At 40.3% G+C, this 25,760-nt stretch overlaps 1 protein-coding gene and 1 non-coding gene across 2 annotated transcripts in view; both read left to right on the top strand.

The window, feature by feature from the left end:
* SLX4IP (SLX4 interacting protein) overlaps positions 1-25,760 on the top strand; it is a 178,828-nt gene that overhangs the window by 16,547 nt on the left and 136,521 nt on the right. The window contains exon 2 of the mRNA XM_086701680.1: positions 3,647-3,702. Within this exon, the coding sequence (XP_086557806.1) occupies positions 3,676-3,702 (27 nt within the window). The 5' untranslated portion in view covers positions 3,647-3,675. The remainder of the gene's footprint in view (positions 1-3,646; positions 3,703-25,760) is intronic.
* On the top strand, positions 3,864-3,971 carry LOC112869726 (U6 spliceosomal RNA). The gene has a single exon (XR_015249626.1). It is a non-coding gene; the product is annotated as a U6 spliceosomal RNA (small nuclear RNA).

Raw genomic sequence — 25,760 nt, 5'->3', positions numbered from 1 at the left:
GTTTGTAAATCTTCCCTTAATTTTCTTTTTTTCAGTAGAGTAACCCCACTTTATGCTGTGCTTGGTGTTTTCCAGACCAGAGATACTCTGTCTCACCCTCTCCAGAAAGTAATTCTCTAGGTTTCTGCAAGGGTGAGAGAGGGCATTTGCCTGGCTGAGCACAGTAAAGGGTCGTATAACAGTTGACTCTTTTTGTTCTTAAAATTTTTTTTAAATGTTTATTTTTGGAGGGCACCTGGGTGGCTCAGTTGGTTAAGCATCCTACTTCGGCTCAGGTCATGATCTCAACGTTCGTGGGTTTGAGCCTCTTGTCGGGCTCTGTGCTGACAGCTCCGAGCCTGGAGACTACTTCGGATTCTGTCTCCCTCTCCCTGTCCCTCCCCTGCTCGTGCTCTGTCTCTCTCTCTCTCTCTCTTAACAATAAAAAATGTTAAAAAATTTTTTTTTCAATATTTATTTTTGAGAGAGAGAGAGAGAAAGAGAAAATGAGCAGCAGGGGAGGGGTAGAGAGAGTGGGAGACCAAGAATCCAAATTAGACTCCATGCGGTGTTAGCACAAAGTCTGACACAGGGCTCGAACCCACGAACTGTGAGATTCTGAACCGTGAGAACCTGAGCCAAAGTCAGAGGCTCAACCAACTGAGCTACCCAGGCATCCTAGAACAGTTGACTCTTGAACAATGCAGGCTTGAACTGTGCAGGTCCGATTATACATTTTTTTTTTTTTTTGATAAGTACAATACAGTAGTATAAACGTATTTTTACTTCCTTATGATTTTCTTAGTATTCTCTTTTCTCTAGCCTACCTTATTATAAGAATACAATATATAATACATGTAGCATACAAAATATGTGTTAATCAACTATATGATCAGAAAGGCTTCTGGTCAACAGTAGGCTATTAGTAAAGTTTTGGGGGAGTCACAAGTTATACACAGATTTTCTACTGTGTGCGGGGCCGGCGCCCCAACTTCCATGTTGTTGAAGGGTCACTTGTATTTGATTCTTTTGTATTGCCAACGAATATTCCACTGTACGTATATACCACATTTTGTTTATTCATTCATCAATTGATGGACATTTGGGTTGTTTCCATTTTTTGGTTATTGTGAATAATGTTGTGAGCATTCCTGTATGAATTTTTATGTGGACATATGTTTTTCTTGGGTTCATACTTAGGAAATACTGGATCATATGGCAAGTGTATGTTTAACTTTTGGAAGAATTGCCAAACTGTTTTCCAAAGTGGCTGCAGCTCCCACCAGCCATGATGAGAGTTCTAATTTATCCACATCTTTGTCAACACTTGTTATTATTTGTCTTTTTTACTTGAGCCATGCTAGTGAGTGTAAAGTGGTATGTCCTTATGGTTTTGATTCGTATTTCCTTGATGGCCAATGAGTTTGAACATCTCTTCATATGCTTATTGGCCGTTTGTTTTCTTTGGAGAATTGTCTGTTCAAATCCTTTGTCCACTTTTAAGTTGGGTTATTAGTCTTTCTGTTAATGAGTTGTAAGAGTTATTTATGTATTCTGGACATGAGTCCCTTATCAAATGATTTATAGTTATTTTCTCCCCTTTGGTGGGTTTTCTTTTCATTTTCTTGATAATGTCCTTTGAAGCACAGAAATTTTTAATTTCAAAGACATCTGATAATATCAGCTTTTTGTTGGCAGGGCATCACTTGTGCCTTTGGTATCTTATCTGTGTTTTCTTCTAAGAGTTTTACGGTTTTAAACGTGTTACATTTTGGTCTTTCATTGATTTGAAGTTAATTTTTGCATGTAGTGTGATGTAGCGGTCCACCTTTATTCCTTTGTATATGGATATCCATTTGTCCTGGCACCATTTATTGAAAAGACTATTTCCCCATTAAATTGTCATGACGTGTATTAAAAATCAATTGACTATAAATGTGTAAGGGTCTATTTCTGGACTCTCAATTTTATTCTATTGATCTTTCTATCCTTATGCTACTATCATCCTGTCTTGATTGTTGTAACTTTGTAGTAAGTTTTCAGATGGGGAAGTGTGAGTCTTCCAACTTCTTTTTCAAGTTTGTTTTGGTGGGGTGCCTGGGTGGTTCAGTTGGTTGGGCGTCTGGCTCTTGATTTTGGCTCAGATTGTCATCTCATAGTTCCTGGGATCAAGCCTCACATCTGGTTGGGATTCTCTCCTCTCTCTCTGCCCCTCCCCTGCTCATGCTGTCTCTCTCAAAATAAATAAATAAACATTAAAAAAGAAAAGCTTGTTTTGGTTATTTAGATCCCTTGTATTTTCATATGAATTTTTGGATAAACTTGTCAATTTCTATAAAGAATTCAGGGATTTTGATAGAGATTGTGTTGAATCTAGATCAATTCGGGAAGTATTGCTATCTCAGCAGTATTGTCTTCCAGTGCCTGAACATGAGATGTCTGTCCATTTGCTTAAGTTTTTTATTTCATTCAGTAATGTTTTGTGATTTTTGTTGTACAAATCTCTTTATCCTTCTGTTAAATTTTTTTTTAATTTTTTTTTTTCAACGTTTTATTTATTTTTGGGACAGAGAGAGACAGAGCATGAATGGGGGAGGGGCAGAGAGAGAGGGAGACACAGAATCGGAAACAGGCTCCAGGCTCCGAGCCATCAGCCCAGAGCCTGACGCGGGGCTCGAACTCACGGACCGCGAGATCGTGACCTGGCTGAAGTCGGACGCTTAACCGACTGCGCCACCCAGGCGCCCCCTTCTGTTAAATTTTTTATAAGTATTCTTTTTGATGCTTTTGTAAATGGAATTGTTTTCTTTTTATTTTAATGTTTATTTATTTTGATAGCAAGAGAGAGAGGGATACAAGGGGTAGAGGTGGAGAGAGAGGGAGAATCACAAGCAGGTTCCACACTGTCAGCGCAGAGCCTGATGGGGGGCTCAATCCCTTGAACCATGAGATCATGACCTGAGCCGAAATCAAGAATCAGATGCTTAACCAACTGAGCCACCCAGGAGCCCCTGGAATTGTTTTCTTAATTGCATTTGAGGATTATTCATTGCTAGTATATAGAAATATACCTGCTTTAAAAAATTTTTTATTTGTTGATAATTTTTTAGTAATCTCTGTACCAAAGTGGGACTCAAACTGACTGAGCCACCGAGGCGCCCTATGCTTCTATTTTTTTTTTTTTAATATTTTAACGTTTATTTATTTTTTTGAGACAGAGAGAGACAGAGCATGAACAGGGGAGGGGCAGAGAGAGAGAGAGGGAGACACAGAATCTGAAACAGGCTCCAGGCTCTGAGCAGTCAGCACAGAGCCGGACACGGGGCTCAAACTCACGGACCACGAGATTGTGACCTGAGCCGAAGTCAGATGCTTAACCGACTGAGCCACCCAGGCGCCCCTATGCTTCTATTTTTTTAATAAAGGGATGTGAAGCATTGATATTAATTCTTTAAACATTTGGTAGAATCCATCTGAGTCTGTGCTTTCCTTTGTTAGTGGTTTTTAAGTTACTAATTTAATGTATTTTTAGGACCAGTTATAAGTAAACATTTAAATTGCAAATACTTATTGATATTTGATTATTCAGTCTTCCTTTCTCATTTATATTACCAAATAGAAAAAGATGTTTATACACCTACTTACCACTTTTTCTTTTCTATTAAAGGTCTGTAATTACTCTGGAATCAGTAAACCATGGCGTCAAAGAAATTTGCTGTTAAAGTAAGTAGCGTTTAATAGCCTTCTCTAAAATGGTTAATCATTTGCTAATATAACTGAGTTCGGTGTGCACTGACAATTGAAGCCCTGAACTTTCCTTCTCCTCTTTAAATTAGGGATTTTACTGACAACTTTAGGTGATTGAAGATTTGCATGTTAAGAATGAGATGGAGGGGGGCAGCACAGACACTAAAATTAGAACGATGCAGAGAAGGTTAGCACGACCCCTGAACAAGGATAACATGCAAATTCATGAAGCTTCTTCATTTTTAAACTTGCTCTCCCTTGAGAAAAAAATTAAAAATGAGATAGAGGAGAAAATGAATAGTTCATGTGGTTATGAGAGTTGCTTAAAATCTAGGTAAATGCCTTTTGGTCATAACTTTGTCCTTAATGTTGAAAATTGTTATTCACGTTTGTATATGTGTGACATGATTTTTGATTATGACAAAGCAGATGAAAATAAAGAGGTAGGCAGCAAATGCTGCAGGTGGGTGAATGCCTGTACAGAGGTCTCTTGCCTGGCCGTTCTGTGTTGTTTTATTTTTGTAAGTTTCTCTTCTGTCTCTCTTGATGGCTGGGGCTGAGACCTCAAGTGTGGGGGGATGAGGGAACCGTGTGTGAGGGGTGGTAGGGAAGGAGAGGGGAAGAAGTGATAGTATAAGGTCTCTGAGATGCCTTCACCTGTGTTGGCTGTTTAGGACATCTTTTCTATACTAGTGTTACATTTAGTGCATTCAAAACACCAAAACAGGGGCATGTGGGTGACTCAGTCGGTTAAGCATCTGACTCTTGATTTCAGCTCAGGTCATGATGTCACGGTTCGTGAGTTCAAACCTCACAACAGGCTCTGTGCTGACAGTGCAGAGCCTGCTTGGGATTCTCTCTGCCCCTCCAGTGCACGTACATTCTCTCTCGCAAAATAAATAAATAAACTTAAAAACAAAAACACCAGAACAGACAAATTACAGTAGTTAGCCAGGTCAGATACTACTTAATATTGTAATTATATATTATTTTTATCAGGTCATGGCTTATTAGATTTACAACATATTTATACATTTCACTGCTTACAATTATTTCTTGTATCTATGTGTTCTGTAGTATTTCTTTTTATGAGAGATTGTTAAGTGGTGAACTTTCCCTGTTTGTCTAAGAATGTATTTTTTGTCTGGGGCGCCTGGGTGGCGCAGTCGGTTAAGCGTCCGACTTCAGCCAGGTCACGATCTCGCGGTCCGTGAGTTCGAGCCCCGCGTCAGGCTCTGGGCTGATGGCTCAGAGCCTGGAGCCTGTTTCCGATTCTGTGTCTCCCTCTCTCTCTGCCCCTCCCCCGTTCATGCTCTGTCTCTCTCTGTCCCAAAAATAAATAAAACGTTGAAAAAAAAAATTAAAAAAAAAAAAAAAAAAAAGAATGTATTTTTTGTCTTAACTCTAGAAAGTTGGTTATAGAAATCTAGGTTGAGCATTATTTGTCCTCAGCACTTGGGAGATATTTTGCCATTGTCTTCTGGAATCTGTTATTGCAACTGAGAAACACTGTAGATACTGACTGATATTTAAAACCACCTTATAACTTAGTGGCTTAAAACACAAGCCATTTCATTCTTACTATTCCAGGTTGCCCAGTATCATTTGGGTCATTTCTCTTTTTGATGATGGCTGGGGCTGCAGTTATCTGGGGACTCCGTTCAGCTGGAACATCAAGCATGATGTACTCACATTGCTGTCAGCTGATACCGTGGTTGGGCTCTCACTTGGGGCTGTTAATTGCTGCCCTTCATTCTCATTCACATGGCCACTCTGTGTGGCTTGGGCACCAACTAGCATGGTGGCTGAGTTTTGAGGGATGGTGTCCCAGAGCAAGCGTGTCTAGAAGACAGAAGTATAATTTGCCAGTTCTTTGAAGGCCTGGGCTCAAAAGTCTCAGGTGGCACTTATGCTGTATTCCGTTGGTCAGCACACCCAAAGGGCCCAGCCCAAGGATAGTAGCAGCTTTTGATGCAAGAAGCAGCATATGCTCATAGAGAAAGGAAGAATTGTGGGGGTTCATCTGTGGAAACTAGCCACTACAGAAGTCTGCTGTCTGCCTCATTGTGATTTCTTTCTTGGTTATCAAATTTTTTCTTTCTGGGTTCTCTTTAGATTTTATTTTTGTCTTTGAGGTTTTACAATCTCATTATGAAGTCTGAAGCTTAGGCTTGTTATTTACGTGGTTTGGGAGGCATTGTCCATTCCGACAAATGCTGCTCTGGTAGGCTTGTATGAGTGCTGCTTGGCCATTTGCCTTTTATTGTTTGTCTCTGTGTCCCTACGTTGTGTTCAGAGTGCTTTTTTCTTTTCTTTTTTTTAAAGTTTATTTATTTATTCTGAGAGACAGAGGGATGGGGGTGGGGCAGAGAGAGAGGGAAAAAGAATCCCAAGCAGGCTCCATGCTGTGAGCGTGTGTAGCCCAATGCGGGTCTCAAACCCACGAACTGTGAGATCATGACCTGAGCCCAAATCAAGAGTTGGACACTTCACTGACTAAGCCACCCAGGTGCCCCCAGAGTGCTTTTTATTGGACCTCTTCCAGTTCATTAAAATCTTCTCATCTGTATTTACTTTGCTACTTAATCTGTATTTAATCTACTCTTTAACTTGTTTATTTTTAGTGACTACATTTTTCAGATGAGAATTTGTGTTTGGTTATTTATTTTATTTTAATTTTTTTAATCTTTGTTTATTTTTGAGAGAGAGAGACACAGAGAGACAGACAGACAGAGCCCGAGTTGGGGAGGGGCAGAGCAAGATGGAGACACAGAATCCAAAGCAGGCTTTAGGCTCTGAGCTGTCAGCACAGAGCCCAACATGGGACTTAACTCAGGAGCTGTGAGATCATGACCTGAGCTGAAGTCAGATGGTTAACCAACTGAGCCACCCAGGTGCCCTGGTTATTTTTTTTTTAATTCAAATTATACCAGTTCTTTTTTTATATATGTATATATACTTGTGCTATTTTAAAAATGTGTTTCTGTATCCTCCTTTTATCTTCTTTATAATTTTAAAGTAATTTATTTCAGCCTCTTTTAGATTATTCTGTCACTTCCACTATTATATACTAAGTGCGGAATAAATTGGTGATCAGTGTTCATGTGTGTACTTTTTAATTGCTCATTTTCAGTCACATCCTGCACATGGTCCGTGTGCACGTGCATGCGCGCGCATGCGCGCACACACACACACACGGTGGAAGGACCTATGAGCCCTGTAGTGCAGCTGAGCACTTCCAAATTTACTTCTGCTGGAGCCACTGGCATTTCAGTGGTTTTGGACCAGGCTTTGTATTAATTTCATGGCTTGGGATTCCACCACCTTGTGGGTAGTACAACTTTGCAACCCACAATGGAGTCTGGCACGAGGTTGGTGTTTTGAGTATTTTCCAGTATTTTCCTTGCTGTTTTCCCTTCCCTTCCCCCTATGGAAGCCCTGGATTGACGGCAAGCTTCCATGTTGCTTCCTTGGTCTGCAGGCAGTGATTTTCTTTTTTTTTTTTAGTTGCATTTTCATGAAGGTCACAGTTTATCAAGAGAATGAAGGCGAAAGCTCTGCTGAATAGTTCCTGCTCCAAGAAATTATGGACAAACTGACCCATTGTGAACCAGAGTACTAATATATGGGGATATCTACAAATCCAGTACTTATTTATGTGTCAAGCATTGTGCAAAGAACTGAAAGTTGAAGTTCTTAACAGCTCTGAGCTTAACTGGAATGAGTTTCTTCCCATCCCTCCTTTCTCTTTTTTCCTTTTTGGGCATTAGGATACCAGCTCTCAACTATCATGGCTCCCACACATTCTGACCAGCAGGCTTGAACCTTCCAAAGGGGTGATTTTTTTTCTCCTCCCTGCTTTATTGAGATATTACTGACATACAACATTGTGTAAGCTTAAGGTGTATAAGGCAGTGATTTGACATGTGGTGAAATGTTTTACCACAAAAAAGTTAGTTGACACATCCTTTACCTCACATAATTACCATTTTGTTGTTCTTATGTAAGAACATTAAAGCTCTACTCTGGTAGCAACTTTCAAGTATACAATACAGTATTGTTAACTGTTGTCACATTAGATCCCCAGAACCCATTCATCTTATAACTGGAAGTTTAACCTTTTGACCAACATCTTTCTGTTTTCCCCACTACTTGGCCCCTGACAACCACCATTCTGTTCTGTGTTTCTATGAGTTTGATGTTTTTAGATTCTATATATAAGTGAGAGCATACGTGATTTGTCTTTCTCTGACTTATTTCACTTAGCATAATGCCCTCAAAGTCTGTCCATTTCTCACAAACAGGATTTCCTTTTTTTTAAGCGGCTAAATCGTATTCCATTGTGTATTTATGCCACATTTTCTTTATTCATTCATTCATTGATGGACATTTAGGTTGTTAGGTTGTCACAATTCCCATTGTGAATAATGATGCAGCAAACATGGGGTGCAGATAGTTCTTTGAGATAGTGATTTCATTTCCTTTGCATATATACCCAGAAATGGACCGGTTAGATCACAAAGTAGTTGAAGTTTTAGTTTTTTGAGGAACCTGCATACTGTTTTCCATAATGGTTACACCAGTTTGCATTCCCACCAGTCATGCACCAGCCAGGGTTCCCCTTTCTCCACAGTCCCACCAGCATTCCTTTCTCTTGGTCTTGTTGATAGTAGCCATTCTAGTAGGTGTGAGGTGATACTTGGTTTTGATTTGCATTTCCAAAGGAGGGATTATTAGTATTGTTAGGGGTTTATTTATTTACTAGGCTTCTCAGACAGAGAACCATCTTTTGGCTTTGATTTTCTGTTTCCTGTAGTGTACTTGTTTTCTGTTTTTTGGAATTCTTTCTTATTTTATTCTGTTTGAGCAAATGTGCTTTCTCCAATTTAAGGTGAAAGCTTAAATCATGAACCTTTTCTAATGTATTTACTTAAAGCTATAAATTTTTCTCTCTAAATGTTTACTAGTTTAATTGTATCCTTGTTTTGTTAGAGATGCAGTTAAAGAAGGAATTTTGTTTTTCAAATAAACATATTTTCTAATTCTTTCTGTGATTTAATTTTTGATCATTGGGTTATTAAAATATATATTATATAGTTTCTAAGTATTTGGGAGTTTTTTTGTTTTTAAGTTTATTTTGAGAGTGTGCATGTGTGCAAGTTGGGGAGGGTCAGAGAGAGACAGAGGGAGAGAGAGAATCCCAAGTAGGCTCCCTGCTGTCAGTGTGGAGCCCTACTCTGGGCTCTATCAGGAAGTATGAGATCATGACCCTGAGCCTTGAGATTATGACCTGAGCTGAAATCAAAAGTTGAACACTTAATCAACTGAACCACCCAGGCATCCCGAGAATTTTCTAATAATCATTTTGTTGTTTAGCATAATTCTGCTATTTAGGAAAATATTCCATAAGCACTTGAAAAATGTGATGGTTGTCAGATGCACTGAATTATATATGTCACTTAGAGCAGGTTTTTTAATTTTGTTATAAAAATCTAATTTTTTTTTTTTACTAGTTATTAAATGATAATCTAATGTTTACAAATAGTGTTTTCCTCTTATTTAGGTAAATTCCTAGTAGTAGAATTTCTGGATCATATGGCAATTCTATTTTTAATTGTTTGGGGAACCTCCATACTGTTTTCCACAGTGGTCCTGCCAGTTGCATCCCTACCGGCAGAGCATGAGGGTTTCTTTTTCTTCACATCCATGCCAACACTCCTTGTTTCTTGTGTTTTTGATTTTAGCCATTCTGACAGGCAAGGCAGAACAGAGGCATTTTCAGAGATGCAGAGTCTAAAACAATTTCCTTCGAGTGTGCTCTGTTTTAGGAAGGATTTTCCAAAATGAGGGAGTAAACAGAGCAAGAGTGAGACAGAGGGTCTGGGAAACAGGCAGTCTTGCAGGTGAAGTGAATCCCATAGGATCAGCAGTGTGTTCTGCCTAGAAAACAGTCAGTTGGATTGGCACAGGATATAGGGTTCCACGAAAGAGATCTCCAACAAGAAAGGAAAGGCTGAAACACCTCACATATTTGAGGGTACAGAGAGGAGTTTTTTTAGGTCTGTCAGAGAGTGTGGCTATGATTTAGTGATAAGAATACGGGAAGCTAAACAAACAAAAAAAACGATGCAGCTCTTTTTTTTTTTTTTTTAATTTTTTTTTTTTTTCAACGTTTATTTATTTTTGGGACAGAGAGAGACAGAGCATGAATGGGGGAGGAGCAGAGAGAGAGGGAGACACAGAATCGGAAGCAGGCTCCAGGCTCTGAGCCATCAGCCCAGAGCCTGATGCGGGGCTCGAACTCACGGACCGCGAGATCGTGACCTGGCTGAAGTCGGACGCTTAACCGACTGCGCCACCCAGGCGCCCCAAAAAACGATGCAGCTCTTAACTAAGCGAATGAAAAGTTATGCAAGATAGGAAAGTGAGCACAGTACACTACATGGCTCAGCTTCGAACCAAGGGTACATTCCATACGTTGTGAACTCCAAATGTTGGAAGGCTGGGGAAGGACATGTGTGGGTGGTGGGTTGTAAGCACTGTCCTTTTCAATAGAAAATATGTGAAGCTGAAATAATGAGAAATTGATAGTAATAACATAGTATTTAGAAATATGATAGTACATACCAGATCAAATATCTGCTTTCAGTGTGGCTGCTCCTGGTGAGTGAGAGCTGGGGAAAGGTAGTGAGAAGTTAGGGCAGAAGAGGCCTCTGTTTGATAAGTAGTTGTAATCTGTGTAGATGCATTACCATAATCCATAATTGAGTGAGTAAAATTTAAAAGGAATTAAACAAATTTTCATATATATGTATGTACTTTTGGCTTTCTGGTTTGAAAAATACTTGGATAGAGCATGGTTTCTAAAGTAATAGAACACCCAATGAACACCAAATAGTTTGCCCCTTGCACCTTAGTTGTTTATTCTGAGACTTTCCCTGGAATGGTATTAATTATCCATGCAAACAGCTTATCCTTCTTCAACTGAAGAAAAAAGAAAACTCTTCTGACCTCCCTGCGTATAATAGAGCTCTTATTATTTTTATTATTTGTTAAATCATTGTGTCTCTGTTCTTGAACTCTTTCTTTTAATTGTCTCCTAGGCCAGAATTCCAGGAAATGGCAATAGTGAATGAGATGAGAGCCCTTGGAACCAGAGCTTTCAAGGTCTCTTGACTTGTTGGTCACTGCAACCTGTGGCAGGGAGATAAGTCCTATACTTCCAGGACTCCTTTCTAATTTGTGCGTAGTGGTGACAGCTGACACGTCTTCCCAAGGCTCCTTAGTGATCTTAATTCTAGCTCTGCACCCACCTCAGTATTTTAGAATTTCCAAAATTATACATTGTTTAGGGGCCAGGGGTCAGCAAATTTCATCTCACAGGTTAGCTGCTTGTTTTTGTAAATAAAGTTTTATTGGAATGCAGCCACTCCCATTTGTTTACATATTGTCTCTGGCTGCTTTCATGCTACAGTGGTAGAGTTGAATAGTTGCAACAAAGACATCATTACCTGCAAAGTCTGAAATATCTGTCTGTCTGTCTTTCTGTATAAATATGTCTCTTAGAGCACATCTCAATTCCTGCTAGCCACAATTCAAGTGTTCAGGAAGCACACATGGCTAGTAGCAGCTGTGTTGGACACCATGGGTCTCAATTCATGCATCCTTATATGCCCCCACCTCTTTGCTTCTTGTCAGAGTAAGCTTTCAATGAAGTTACCCTGGTTTAAACTGGCTGCGGGGCGCCTGGGTGGCGCAGTCGGTTAAGCATCCGACTTCAGCCAGGTCACGATCTCGCGGTCCGTGAGTTGGAGCCCCGCGTCGGGCTCTGGGCTGATGGCTCAGAGCCTGGAGCCTGTTTCCGATTCTGTGTCTCCCTCTCTCTCTGCCCCTCCCCCGTTCATGCTCTGTCTCTCTCTGTCCCAAAAATAAATAAACGTTGAAAAAAAAAATTAAAAAAAAAAAAAACTGGCTGCAAGGGTGGATAAATTGGCAAGCCAAGGCAAGGCCGTTTCCTTTGCAAGTGGAAATGAGAAATAGACATGGACACAAACTGTATTAATCGTGGGCTTTTATCCATAAAAACACAAAGCTTTAGTAAGAAGAAAATAAATTTGGATAACAAATTATGGGTAAAAATGTCAAATCAGTATACATGGTATTTGCTTCTGAAAAATTTATGGGTCTACCCCCTGCTTTAAAGGTATTTTTAAAAGTATGTAATGTTGCCAGGCCTCACTCCTGATAATAATTACATCTTAGGATTTAAAATTTTTAGCTTGGGTTCCAGCAAAGCAGTACTTTGAAAGGTTCCTACTTCATTGTCTGTCTCTGTTTGTAGATCATTTCCTCTGCTTCCTGCATCTGTTTTCTTGGATTAGTTAGGTATTACACCAAAGTCTAGAATTCTTTTGGCTACAAAGCTTGCTCTGCTGCTTCCCCTCCCCCCAATCTACTTTATTGTGGGTGGGAAAATTTTTGTTGGGAGGGCTTGATTAATTAGAAGGGATTCCTGGCTTCCCTAGCAGTGGCAGCCTGGGAAGATTACAGAGCTTGGCTTAGTGACAGGCCAATCTGTATTTAAGGAAAAACTCGGACCAGACAGATTTCCCTGGAATGTGGATCTGGCTTTGTCTTCTTTCACAGAGAATGTGTAATGACCCCCTCCTCCTCCTTCCCACCCACTCCAGGAGACTTAAAGCTTTTACTTCTGCTGTTGATATTTGTCTACTTTTTAATTCTGGAGAGGGTGGGGAGCTGGAGTTTTGGGGCAGGAAGACTGAGTCGTTTTCTATATCTAAAGTAACAAGTTTAGGATTTTGTTAACGTTTAGGAGTAGAGGAGAGATTTTACTTTTTAAAAAAATCTCCCTGCATCTTTACTATCTATGTTTTTCTTTCTATTCCTTTGTAGCTTTTATAGTTTTATGCACTGCTCTGAATTTCAGTTAACCTTAGTCTCTGCATTCCTTAGAACAACCACAAAAAGAGAAATGTGTCCAAGAATTGACAGTAATTTCCTCTTTGTAATAAAAGTAAAAGTGAAGAGGAGCTCTTTGAACTTCTAGAGAAAGAGAGAAAGTTGAATAGCAAATGGGCTTTTGTCTTGCTGGCTTGCCTCAGTGAACCACTTCAATTCTGTGTCCTAGGCTTTTTAGTCTACCTAAAGGAGAATGTGGTATTGACTTTGTCATCACCACTGATTTGGAAGCTGGTGCTTTGATTTTGTGTATTACATTGAAAAAAAAAGATTTATACAAATGTTTTCATACCAGTTGAGTTCTAGGTAATGAATCTTATACTAAATTTTAAGAAAGAATAAAACTCAAGTGTCCTAATAAATCACAGAAGTTTTAAATGGTTACATTCTTTATTAGAAATGAATTTGAAGGAGGAGTGTGTAACCTTTATTCCTGGGAATGTTTTTAGAAAGGCATTGGTCTCTGTGAAACTTCTCAAGGTAAAAAGAAGTACCTTTGTATTTCTTCTCCACTACTTAAGCTCTTCACCTTCCAGTTTCTTCTTAATTCTGTCAATTCCTTGCGAGAGCTTTAAGTTTTCAAGACATAGAGCCAGTAAGCGTTTGCTTAGTGGTAGATGACATGCTCCAACTAAAGTAGGCTGCTCTTTTTCCCCCGTTGCATATTATCTGTTCTGTTACACTGGCCATGCAGGAAACTGTGGTCACAACTAAACATGTCCTGATTGCTTGATAGACTTGACATAAAATTCAGAGTTCACCAATAGTCACCCAGTTAAGTCTGCCTCAGGCTTAAAGCTCTTCGGTTCCTTCTCATTCAATAGGGCATTTGCTCTGTGTGTTGATGTCTTTGAAACAGGGTTCTTGTTGGACTTGAAATGAAACTTCCTTTTCCAAGTGTTCTCTCTTTCTGGCCAGACACCCAATTTCTGGGCTTTATTTTTCCAATCCCTTCCTGTGTGTGTAAGATCATCTATTCTTCTTCTTCTTCTTTTTTTTTTTTTTTTTTTTTTTTGGATGATTAGAAAGTGCTTAAGTACTGCCCTGGCTTCTCATCCTCCTTTCGATTTCAACTTTCCACCTGCCTCCATCAAATCTCTGCCTACACTGATCCCTAAAACCTCAAACTAAGAATTCAGTTTGTCATAGTTTTCTTCTGAACTGGCTTTTGGTTTGAATGTCCATGACACTACCCTCACACATCCCAGACGTGTCCAGTTATGATATCTCCTCGTCCTTTATTCCTGGTATCCTGTATAACGCATCCACACTCTGCAGAGTATCTTGGACTTGCTGCTTCTGTCTTCTTTTCTTGCAAATTCAGCCTTTATGATCCTTGTGGTTTCTATTTCTACCTTAGTCTCTGGATGATCTCTATGCCTTTCCTGTCTTGCCATCCCAGTTTATCTAGACAAGTTCCAGGATAATGTTTTCTTAACACCATTTTCATCATGTTACTTCCTTGCTTAAGTGATCAGAGTAATTCCTTCTGTTTAATCAGATCTGATCTGAACTCTCTGGCTAGATTTAAGGCACTCTTATAACTATTCTCTCTTCCTCGTTAACTTTGACCCATGTTTTTATCTTGGAACTTGGGAACGTGGCCCACCTATTCCTCTGAAACTGATGCCTTCTCATTTCCTGCAGTGACCTAGCCTGTGGTTTTCTCTCTTCTTGTTCTCTCTTACCTTTTCTTCCTTAGTCTCTATCAGCTTATTCAGGCTTGATTAATGACTCCTTTTACCTTTGACACACAATCTAGACTTTTCTCACATTGATTATCCTCTCACTTTGTTCCTTTGCTGTGTGCAGCTTATGTTTTCTATATGTTCTCCAATTGTTTATATATGTGTTCACACATGGTTTTACAACATACTATCCCAGCCACATTTCCTGAGAAGAAGGACTTTTGCTCTACTTCTTTTGTATGCACACAGGTCTTGAGTAATCTGGAATATTTCAGAGGTGCTCAATAACCCCTCACTTTCGTTATTACAAAGATAAGAAGTTTCTTTCCTCGTGGTTCATGGAGAACAGGGAAGTCACTCGAGCTTAGAATTATTTCTTATCAGTGTTTTTTTTTTTTTTTTTTTTTTTTTCAGTTCCAGACAGGGAATGTTGTAATACTCAATTTGTGGTATATTTCTTTTCTTTAAAAAATTTCATCTTGACCTATTTCTCCATTTAGGAGTCCACAGTTCCACTTTGGAAATATTTTAAGTAATAGCCTCTGTTAATAGCTAAAATGACAGTGTGGAGTTTGCTTCTGTATGTCTTTTAGGAAAGTAAATTATTTCAGTATAGTATAATGTTAATTGTTTGGACATTATTGTATTTTATTTTGATTAGCACCTTAGTTTAGCACCTTGATACTTTAATTTTTCCAACATACATACAAAGCATATACTTTGTATGTTATTCTAGTAAAAGAAAATAATTCTGGGTAGAAAAGTGAAGTCAGGATCTAGCACCAGATGCAAGAACTCGGAAAGTTCCTTGGATTCTCTCTGAAGGCTGTAGAGGGCATCATTGTTCTGTGTTTTGTTAAGTGTGTGCATCTGTAGACATTGTGATTCAAGGAAACACAGCAATTAAAGTGCTTTTAAAATCACTGGCTCATTCCTAAATTGTCATGACATCCTAAAGGCCTGTGTTTGTTTGCCCGGGGGCGTGTGCATGCTCTCATCCAGAGCCTGTTATGCCTGTGGATATTTAGTTTGCTCTGTCTTATAATTGTCCTCACCAGGAAACACCACCATTAACTGGAACAGTAGAAAACAGCCACAGCAACCCAAACTATCCAACGTGGCCTCAGAGAAAACATTCTTAGAGTGACACAAGACTTTCTCTAGTGTGCTTCCTTTCCAGATTCAGGAACTGGAAGTGATGTGTTGAGAGTGAGGATCCCCTCTCTTTATCCTTGGAAAGCTTTGGGAGCCCCGCCCAGCTCTGGTCCCAGTAGTAAAGGCTGGGGGGTTTGGTTGGGACTGGTACAAGTCCTTGAATTCATGGTGTTATTATACTTCCTGCTTTTCCTACTCCCCTTTCCTTATTGTTACCACCACCATTCATTTTGGGGATGCATGGTTGAGGAGTCAAGAGGTAGAGTGGGGACTACAGAGTGTTCTTGCATTCTACAACCCCTGGGGATTCCATGTGAAGGACATCCCACTGAAAGAGCTGTGTGTGCAGTGGTCTAGTCAACCATATGATGGAAGAATGTACAGCATTCACTTCTTGTCCTTTAAAAGCTCCTCTTGTAGTAATGTCTTGGAATGCCCGTGATTAAGTAATATAGGAAGCTAGGCCACTGCATATATCACTTTGTCACATGTGAGTAGCATGTGACAGAAAGACTACATGAAACATCAAGTAATGAGTTTTTCATGGTGACCCTACATACTCACACAGGCATGCACTGTATTTTGCAAGTGTAGTCTGAGATGTAAAAGAATGTTACGCCATTTGTTTCACAGAGGTGTGCCCTATAGATGCTGGCAAGGCATATATGCTAGACCTAACATCCCAGTAGTTCTTATTACTTGAAAATTCACTATATGTTGTGGATAATATTGAGGTCATGTCTAGTTCTAAATTTCTTTGATTGTCTATAGTCTATGCATGTTGCCTTAGGTTCTTTTGTAGTACTTCGTGAAATTTAGATCATTAGGTACTTGAGGAAAGGATTCTGGAAGGTGAAATTAGCATCAGACATTTAATCAGGTTTCCTGAATTCACATTGTGGTTTCACTTGTGAAAATTGGATGACTTGCAGTGAATCCTGTTACCTCTCTGACCATTCTTCAACTCTAAGATAGGAATAATAGCACTATATGTCTGACAGGGTTTCTTGTGAGTATCAGATTTATAATAAAAGACAATGCCATGAAAGTGTTTGAGAAAATAACATTTTATGAATGTCATGGCCCTCGGTGATTATTTAACAGTAACAATCTGTACAATAGTAGAAGGACTTGGCCTCAGCATCTTACTTGTTCCTGGTCTCATAGTTCTTTGGAATGAGGACTAGTCTAATTCTTTTCGTATGTGAGGTGTCACTTAGAAAACTGTCATTTATCCTGGCCTGCAAGACCCTGGGTTAGGCACTAGTGATACAGACAAGGCTGATGATCACCCTTCCGTATTCTCAGGAGGATTTGCATTGAGAAATGATTGTGTTAGACCGTAAATAGCAGTAGGTCAGTAGAGCACAGAGATCAGAGTGTCCTGCTTAGCTGAGTTGTGAACAAATGAGTGCCGTAGTCCCCCTTTACCCCTCGTAATACATTCCAAGACCCCCAGTGGATGCATGAAACTGCAGATAGTACTGAACCCTATATATACACTGTGTTTTGCTATACTTACATACCTATGTTAAATTTATAAATTAGGCACAGTAAGAGAGAACAATAATAAAATAGAACCGTTATAACAATAACTAATAAAAGTTATATGAACGTGGTCTTTCTCAGAATATCTTCTTGTACTGTACTCGTTCTTCTCACGATGATGTGAGATGATAAAGTGTCTACATGATGAGATGAAGTGAGGTGAGAGATGTAGCACTAAGCTACTATTGGGCTTAAGCTACTACATGTTGTCAGAAGAAGGATCATCTGCTTCCTGACTTTGGGTGACTGCAGGTAACTGAAACTGTGTAAGGTGAAACTGCGGGCAACTTCTGTTCAGTGATTGTATTCAGATTTGTTTTGATGGGAAGTCATAGCAAAGCCATAGTTCAGTCATTCCGTTCGGCATCCTGTTTGTGTGTCCATTTACATGATGGACTACACTGACAGGTTGCCGGGGCTAGAAGTCAGGGGGTTTCGATGTTAGTCCTTGGTATTCCTGACTTTGGACAGGTCAGTTAACCTCTTTTTTTTTTTTTTTTTTTTTCCAGTTATCTGTAGCTGTGTAACCAGCCAGCTCCAAACTTCGTGATCCCATGGGTCAGAAAATCTAGCCAGGCAGATTTTCTGCTTTACATGACATTGGTTGGGGTCACTGTCTTGGGTGCATTCAGATACAGACTAGGCTGGAAATCTCAAGGAGGCTTTGCTCACATGTTTGGTTTTCCTCCCTGATGCCTCTCTTTGTTCACAGGATGTCTCATCGTTCAGTAGTCTAGCTTGAGCTCCCTTATGGCATGGCAGCTGACTTCCCTGGGGATCGTGCCAGTGGAAACTGCTAGGCTTCCTAAGGGCTGTGTCTGGAAGTAGAAAACTGTTTCTTCCACCATATTTCATTGGTCAGCTATTCACAAGGTCAGGAGAGGAAATAGACTCTGCCTCTTGATGGAAGGAGTGGTGAGCTTATACAGAGGAGGTAAGGAATTGTTAGTGGCCATCTTCAGAGATTTTTTTACCACAGTTCTCTAATCTCTCTCTTTTTTTCAATGTTTGCTAATTTTTGAGACAGTGAGTATGAGCGAGGGATGGACAGAGAGCAGGGACAAAGTATCCAAAGTAGGTTCTGCGCTGACAGCAGTGAGCCTGATGCAGGGCTTGAACTCACAAACTGTATGGTTATGACCTGAGCCAAAGTTGGAGGCTCAACCGACTGAGCCACCCACCTGGTGCCCAATAGTTCTTTTATCTCTTAAATGAAGTGTTGAATTAGGGAGTCTCTAAGGACCTGCTTGCCCTACATTTTTATGATTCTATAAATTTTTATTTGAGGAATTTTCTGCATACGTTATAGTGGAAAGAATTTAGGCTTTGGAGACAAAAAGGCCGGAGTTTGATTCAGGGCCTTAACATTGACCTGCACTTTGGAAAATGACTTATTCTTTCTGAGCTTTTGTATTCATCTGTTAATTAAATAGCGTTAACATAAACTCCCTTTTGGGATAATTGTCCATCTTAGCACAGAGTCATCACTCAGAAAGTGTTAGCATTCTTTTTCTTCCATGTTACCTGATAGGGGCCTTTTTCAAAGTCAGTAGTAGTTGAAGACATTAATCGCAGGTCCTATTGTTTATTCTAATACGAAGATGTTCAGGTATTTAATCACATTTTGTTGGTGGTAAAGGTATTTTTGTGAGATCAGGAGTCCAAACAAGACGATTCAGTTTGTTTACCTGTATTGGTATTATGAATTATCCCTAGAACACTGTTGCTATTTAGAAAACATGCTTAAAAAGAACTAATTTGAACATGTATTTTGGTCTGTGAAGAGCTGACTTGTTTGGCATTTCTAGTATCTTTTGTCTAGAAGAAAGAAAAAACCCTGTGGGGTGGCCAGCATTCTGTCTCGCTGTTTTGGACTGTGATACTACCTCACCCATGGGCCAGGACCTGTAGGTGAACTGGGTCACATGCTTCCACTGTCATGTGAAATGGGCCTAAAAGCTCATAGACTAAGGGGAGTAAGAGGAGAGAAAGACTGTTCTCTAAAGCACTGGTTCTCAGAGTGTGTTCCTTGGATCAGCAGTATTAGCATCTTATGCACTAATTATGGTGTGTATTTTCATCATAGTGTTATTGCGAGGGTTAAATGAAATGATTAATATAAAGGTCATTTTTATTTTTTCAACTTTTTTTTTTTTTTTTTTTTTTTTTTATTTTTGGGACAGAGAGAGACAGAGCATGAACGGGGGAGGGGCAGAGAGAGAGGGAGACACAGAATCGGAAACAGGCTCCAGGCTCCGAGCCATCAGCCCAGAGCCTGACGCGGGGCTCAAACTCACCGACCGTGAGATCGTGACCTGGCTGAAGTCGGACGCTCAACCGACTGCGCCACCCAGGTGCCCCAAGGTCATTTTTAATAATATTAGACATTATAATATTATCATCATCATCATAAAAGTAATCATTTTGATTAATTTTTTCTTCCAGGGTATTTCATGAAGCAACTTATTTTGCACTTCTTAAAGAAGCCAGAGTTCTTATTAGTCCTTTTTAAAGTTTTGCAGATGGTCTGTCGGTCTAGCAGTATTTCATGTTGTTAAGTAAATGAAGGCTTGTTTAAGCAATGTCTCAAGGTACTTCTTACAAAAGCTCATAATTCTGAAGAAGATATTCCTCAAAGTGATGTTGAGAAATCATATAACATAGTTATGCAAATATGTTCAAAGCCCTAGTGTTTGTGGGAGTCATCAATACCATTTAATGAGTCCCCGGGCAATGTCTGAACTCCGGAGTTTGCTTTCAAGAGCCATTCTCTCTCTAGGTCTGCTTGCTTTCTTCATTTTAGATCTCGATGTCCTTAAACAAAAGTCTCTGTGGAGGCTTTTTTTTTTCTTTTTTTTTGTTTCCATTTGTGGTCACATAGGATCATGGTTAACCCCAAAAGGAAGGCCAGCTAGGCTGTGGGGGCCTGGGCTGGGGCCTGGAGCCTCTATACCTCAGCCTGCTGCCTATTCACTTCCTCTTTTCTCCTCCTCACCACTACGTTTAAGCCATATCCCAAAGTGAAAAGCAGTTTATTTGTCTTTGGGGCTTGCTGATTCAGAGGCATGGGTGTTCTTTGGGATGTCACTGTCTGACCGCTGAGCTGTCAGCTTCCTTCTGGCGCCTCCTTCTAGGACTGGGAGTGATTGCTTTCCCTAAGGAAGCCTTGGGTTCAGGCCTTGGCCGGTGATTGGCAGTTTGCCTTGCTTGCACTTACTGGTTCTGGCTTGGTGCTCATCCTCTTGTCTTTTGCCTTCTCTCGGGCGACGTGTGGAGTGGCCCCTTTTAAGCTGCTGTTTGATCGGAGGATGAAATATTCAGGCAGAGCCAGGGGCCCCATAGAGCATTCTGCTTGGGGTTTTCAGCAGTGTTTCCTGGAAACACTGCATTCCAGGGAGGGCCTGAGGTGGATCCCTGTTCCTGCTCTAGCTGAGTGGCCGAGTTCCTATCGGTTTAATGTATTGAGGTTCTGCACAGAATTGAATGGCGGGGAGGGGGGCTTAAAACACATTGAGGAGCACTGATGTAGTCCAGCTCCTTTGCAGAGGAGCTCTGAATCCCTATAGAGCAGAAGATGAAGATCTGAAAAGTTGCTCAAGAGAATTTTGTACCTTATTTAGAGAATAAGGACTCTATTGGACTGATGATAGTCAAGGTTCATTGGAAGAAGAAACAAAGCTGGCAGACTACCAGAGCTGAAAAAGGGTCCTTACTTTATGATAAGGGAGCAGAAGGGCCTCAGAGTATCCCAACATTGAGCTTTGTAAAGGCCTGGAGAAGCTTCCACTGCCCATGGGCCTGCTTCCAGGTAGCTCCCCCATGGGCCTTTCTTTGACAAGCAAACCCATCATCTCTGTGTCTTCTTTGTCATTCTCCCTCTGCTGGTATCTTTCTGCTCCCCTATGCACATTATAGAACATGGTGGCCCCTCTCCTCTCAAGGGATATATTTTACAACTTGTGGAGGTGAGTTTCGGTAGGTGTCCATCTTTGCTCCAATGACTGGGACAGGGGCAGTGTCACTTAGTACATATGTGGCTGTCCATGCCTGTACCTACCCTTGGGTATGGTGGTTGTTAGAAAAAGGGGCACAGAGTACCTCAAAAGTTATGCAGTTGTATTTTATGATTTAGAGACTTCACCATAAAGTTTCTCCTTAGCAGTCTTATAGACAGGCCTTCTTACAGAACATAATAATGAGTTTTCAAAGGTTTGTAAGAGGCCTCAGGGGCATCTGGGAGGTAGCTGGAATAATCTGGCCCTTGAGAAGATTCTCTTAGTTACTGGGGATGAGGATGATCATAATTAGGGCTTTACTTACAGTTTGCAACTTGCCTTATTGTTGGTATGCATGTTGAGGTGTTTTAAGGTTGTTCATATCCCACAGTATTTATATGTTATGGTAATTAAACCAAAATATTGCAACAATCAAGGAAAGTATCAAAGAGGATGTCAGTCTACTAAAATTTCTGAATGTCTACTCTACAGATGACACTGTGAGTCAGGAGAGGACCCAACCTTCAGTAGCATGCATCTGTCCTAAAATCTTAAACTCCAAAACACTGAATACTTTCCAAAGACTCAGCTCTGAGTCTGCATGTTTGATTTTGACTCAGCATTCCATTTATACTTCCTCCAGTGTGTGAAACAACACAAACTGAATTGTAGCTTGAGTATTTTTAATTGTCACCAAGTTGTGCTTCTAGACACTGTGCAAAGTCTTTTAACAGCTGATGAAATGTTTTTTTAAAGATGGCCTGATGGGATCAGATGTTGCTGCATCATTTCCAATGCTGCCTGAGTCTGTTTCACTTCCCACAATGACTGATTCTCCATCTGCCATGACAGTGCATTCCTGAGCGGCTGCCCCCTCACTGGGTTGGTGACTAGACTGTTTATTCTTAGGAAAAATTAAAATGATCCAGAGAGGGTGTCTTGTGTAAAATTCACATGAATCAGTCTTTTTCACTGCAGGAGTCAGGGAGGAGTGTGTGGGGTATGTGTGTGTGTAGACCTTAAAGAACTTTTTATGGAATAAAATTTAAAACTACCAAAGGAGAGGAGTATAATGAACATTAATGTACCCATCACCCATCTTCAACATTGTTGACAGTTTTAAATTAAGTAATAGGCAAGTTGAAGGCTGGTTTAAAAAAAAGTGAGCGGTACCATGTGACATTAACACTCGTGTGTTTACACCGAATTTTCCAAATTTCAGCACTGTTAATAATTCTCCCCCAAATCAAAAGATCCTTTGTTCTTTCCTTCAGTTTTCAGTTTAAGTTCTAAGAAATATTACAAGTATAACAGATCTTATTAGAGTGTTATTGTGGATAGCCCATGACAAAAGCAGACACTAAAACTGTTGATTTTGGTTACCTGGGTTCTGAAGATACCAGTATTCCTTAGATTTCTGATTTTACTTTGAAGGGAATTCTTATTAGAGTATTGCATAATAGTGACGTGGACCTCATTGCTTTTTCTACCTGTGGGATGTTTTTTTTTAAGTTTATTTATTTTGAGATGGAGAGAGAAGGAGAGAGATCAGTGGAAGAGCAACAGAGAGAGAAGGGGACAGAGGATCCGAAGCGGGCTCTGTGCTGACAGCAGAGAGCCCGACATGAGCTCGAACTCATCAACCAAATTGTGAGATTGTGGCCTGAGCCAAAGTCAGACGCTCAGCGCTCAACTGACTGAGCCACCCATGTGCCCCCTACCTGTGGGATCCTGATTCCTTTTCTCCAACATAGGGATAATGTGTCAGCTTTTACAGCAGTGTTATATAAAAAAATATCTAACCCAGTGCCTGGCAATTAGTAAGCATTCACTAAGGAAGTCTTAGCTATTAGTAATCAAGTTAAAGATACAGCTGGGAAGCAGAACAAATTTAAAATTTTGTAGGCTACTCTTACCCTCTTCAGGTATTTCATTTCAGCAGCTTAATGTGTGAAGTTCCAGTGTGTTGTGGTGGGTGGGCTTTTTTGTTACAAGCTCTCTTTTAAAAGCTTTTGTGATAGGGTCACCTGGGTTGCTCAGTCGGCTCAGACTTCGGTTCAGGTCATGTTCTTACGGTTTGTGAGTTCAAACCCTGCACTGGGCTCTCTGCTGTCAGCACGGAGCCTGCTTTGGATCCTCTGTCCCCCTTTCCACACCTCCTTATACTCGTGCTTATGCTCTCTTTCAAAAATAAATACTTAAAAGCTTTTGTGACAGCAAAAGAAGGATACTACCGTTTACTGACTACCTGCTGAACTGGATGTTTTTCACATATTAACCTACTGAATTCTCACAACACTGCCAACTGCACTTTACTGTTGACAGTCACAGAGGTGAAGGGCATTGAGGTTGAAGAATTTGCTCAGGTTGAAAGTCAGAATGGTAAAGTCAAGCCTGCTATCTCTTATTGAAAATTGTATACTTTGATGAAGAAGATAGAGCCTGCTAGGTGCAGTCTTGTAAAGAGATTGGTTTAGAATTGCCCTTGTCTGGTAATAATATGACTACTTATGTGGTTTATAATTTTTAAAGTTTAATGAACTGTATTGTAACTTTTATTAGCCACAGTAAAACCACTACCTTGGGAGATAGGCAGGGCAGATGTAATTATTAAAGAGGGGACCCTGCAGCTCCTGATGCTGGTTCTTTATTGCCCTCCCCTTTAAAAAAGTCTTTTAGGGAAGGACTTGTAGGGAAAAAGATGCATTGAAGACTATCGTTAAAGGTCAGTTTTATGTCCTGTTCTCCTTTTAGAACCTTGCTGAAGCAGGCCACTTCTGCCAAGCCCTTCTTCAAGTGGGTGCCCCTCTCAAGGGAGAGATTGTTGAGCTCCTTTGGCTTACCAAATGGATGGGGTGAGGGAGGGAAGGAGACAGTCCTAGAGCAGAAGGCTTGTTGCCTCTGTAGTTAGGTAAAAGCAAGAGAAAACTGCCCAAGAGCTAGAATTCCAAGGACAGGCTGGCCAGTCCTCCCTCCACTAAGGCCTCTGCTCAGGTCCTGACCTAGTTTTGGGGAGGAAGTTAGGGAAACCTTGAGAAGTGGGTGGGATCATTGAGTTCCACCTGTGTGCCAGAGTGATTGGCTTCTTCCCAAGATGACAAACCTGCCTCTCAGATTGGGGACAATCTGGGTAGTCAGCTAGTGTGGATGCAGAATAAAAACCAATGTCATATAACCTCTGTATTCTTTGCATGCTTCTTTTTTCCCTTCAGAAAATCAAAACAAGAAAAGTTTCCATATGCCCACAACTCAAATTCATATTCTGTTACTGTTAACATTATGTAGTATTAGCTTTTGTTTAAAAGCAGGCAACAGATTTGTTTTATTAAAAAAAATGACCCATTTTCATTATGAAGAATTCCAACATGAAAAAGAAAATCACTCCAGATTTTGGAAACAACTCTTGTTAGCATGAGGTGAATGTCATTCCAGATGGATACTGCAGATATATGTACAGATAGAATGACTACAGCAAAAGGTAGAAATACTTCTGTTAAATATTGAATATTATAGCTATTATTTTATTTTATTATTTTATTTTATTAAAAAGAGTTTTTTTTTTTTTAATGTTTATTCATTCTTGAGAGAGAGAGAGACAGAGACAGACAGTGTGAGCAGGGGAGGGAGACACACACACACACACACACACACACACACACACACACACATACACACACACACAATCTGAAGCAGGCTCCAGGCTCTGAGCTACCAGCACAGAGCCTGACGTGGGGCCCAAACCCACAAACTGTGGGAGCATGACCCGAGCCCAAGTCAGACGCTTAACTGACTGAGCCACCCAGGCGCCCTTATAGCCGTTATTTTAATTAAAAACAGAAAATGTAACTTTACTTTAATAGTAGGGAAAAAAGCTGAATTGAAATGTAATGAATTGTTGAACCTTAGAGTTCTTCTCATGTAGATTTTATTTTCTAAGGTTTCTTTAAGATTAAAATAGCTTGTAAATAAGAGGTTGAACTCATTTTTTAAAATTTTTTTTTTTCAACGTTTATTTATTTTTGGGACAGAGAGAGACAGAGCATGAACGGGGGAGGGGCAGAGAGAGAGGGAGACACAGAATCGGAAACAGGCTCCAGGCTCTGAGCCATCAGCCCAGAGCCTGACGCGGGGCTCGAACTCACGGACCGCGAGATCTTGACCTGGCTGAAGTCGGACGCTTAACCGACTGCGCCACCCAGGCGCCCCTAAATTTTTATTTATGTATTTTGAGAGGGACAGAGCTTGAGCAGGGGGAGGCAAAGAGAGTGAGAGAGAGAATCCCAAGCAGGCCCCATGCTGTCAGTGCAGAGCCGAATGCAGGGCTCGAAACCACAAACTTCGAGATCATGACGCAAGCCGAAACCAAAAGTCATATGCTCAACCAACTGAGCTACCCAGGTGGCCCGAAGATATTTTTATTTGTTTATTTATTTTAAAGTTTTTTTAAATTTTTTTTTGAGAGAGAGAAACAGCATTAACCATGGAGGGGCAGAGAGAGAAGGAAAGAGAGAAAACCCAAGCAGGCTCTACACTGACAATGAAGAGCCTGATGCAGGGCTCAAACTTCTGAATTGTGAGACCGTGACTTGAGCTGAAACCAAGAGTTGGACACTTAACCTACTGAGCCACCCAGGGACTCCTTTGAACTCATTTTTTTTATTATTTAAAG

The sequence above is a fragment of the Puma concolor genome, chromosome A3 (assembly GCF_028749965.1).
Source record: "Puma concolor isolate L17-30 chromosome A3, mPumCon1.1.hap2, whole genome shotgun sequence".
In the NCBI taxonomy this organism is placed as follows: Eukaryota; Metazoa; Chordata; class Mammalia; order Carnivora; family Felidae; genus Puma; species Puma concolor.
The sequence above is the reverse complement of the archived record's forward strand: the minus strand, read 5'-3'. Positions and strand labels throughout refer to the sequence as shown.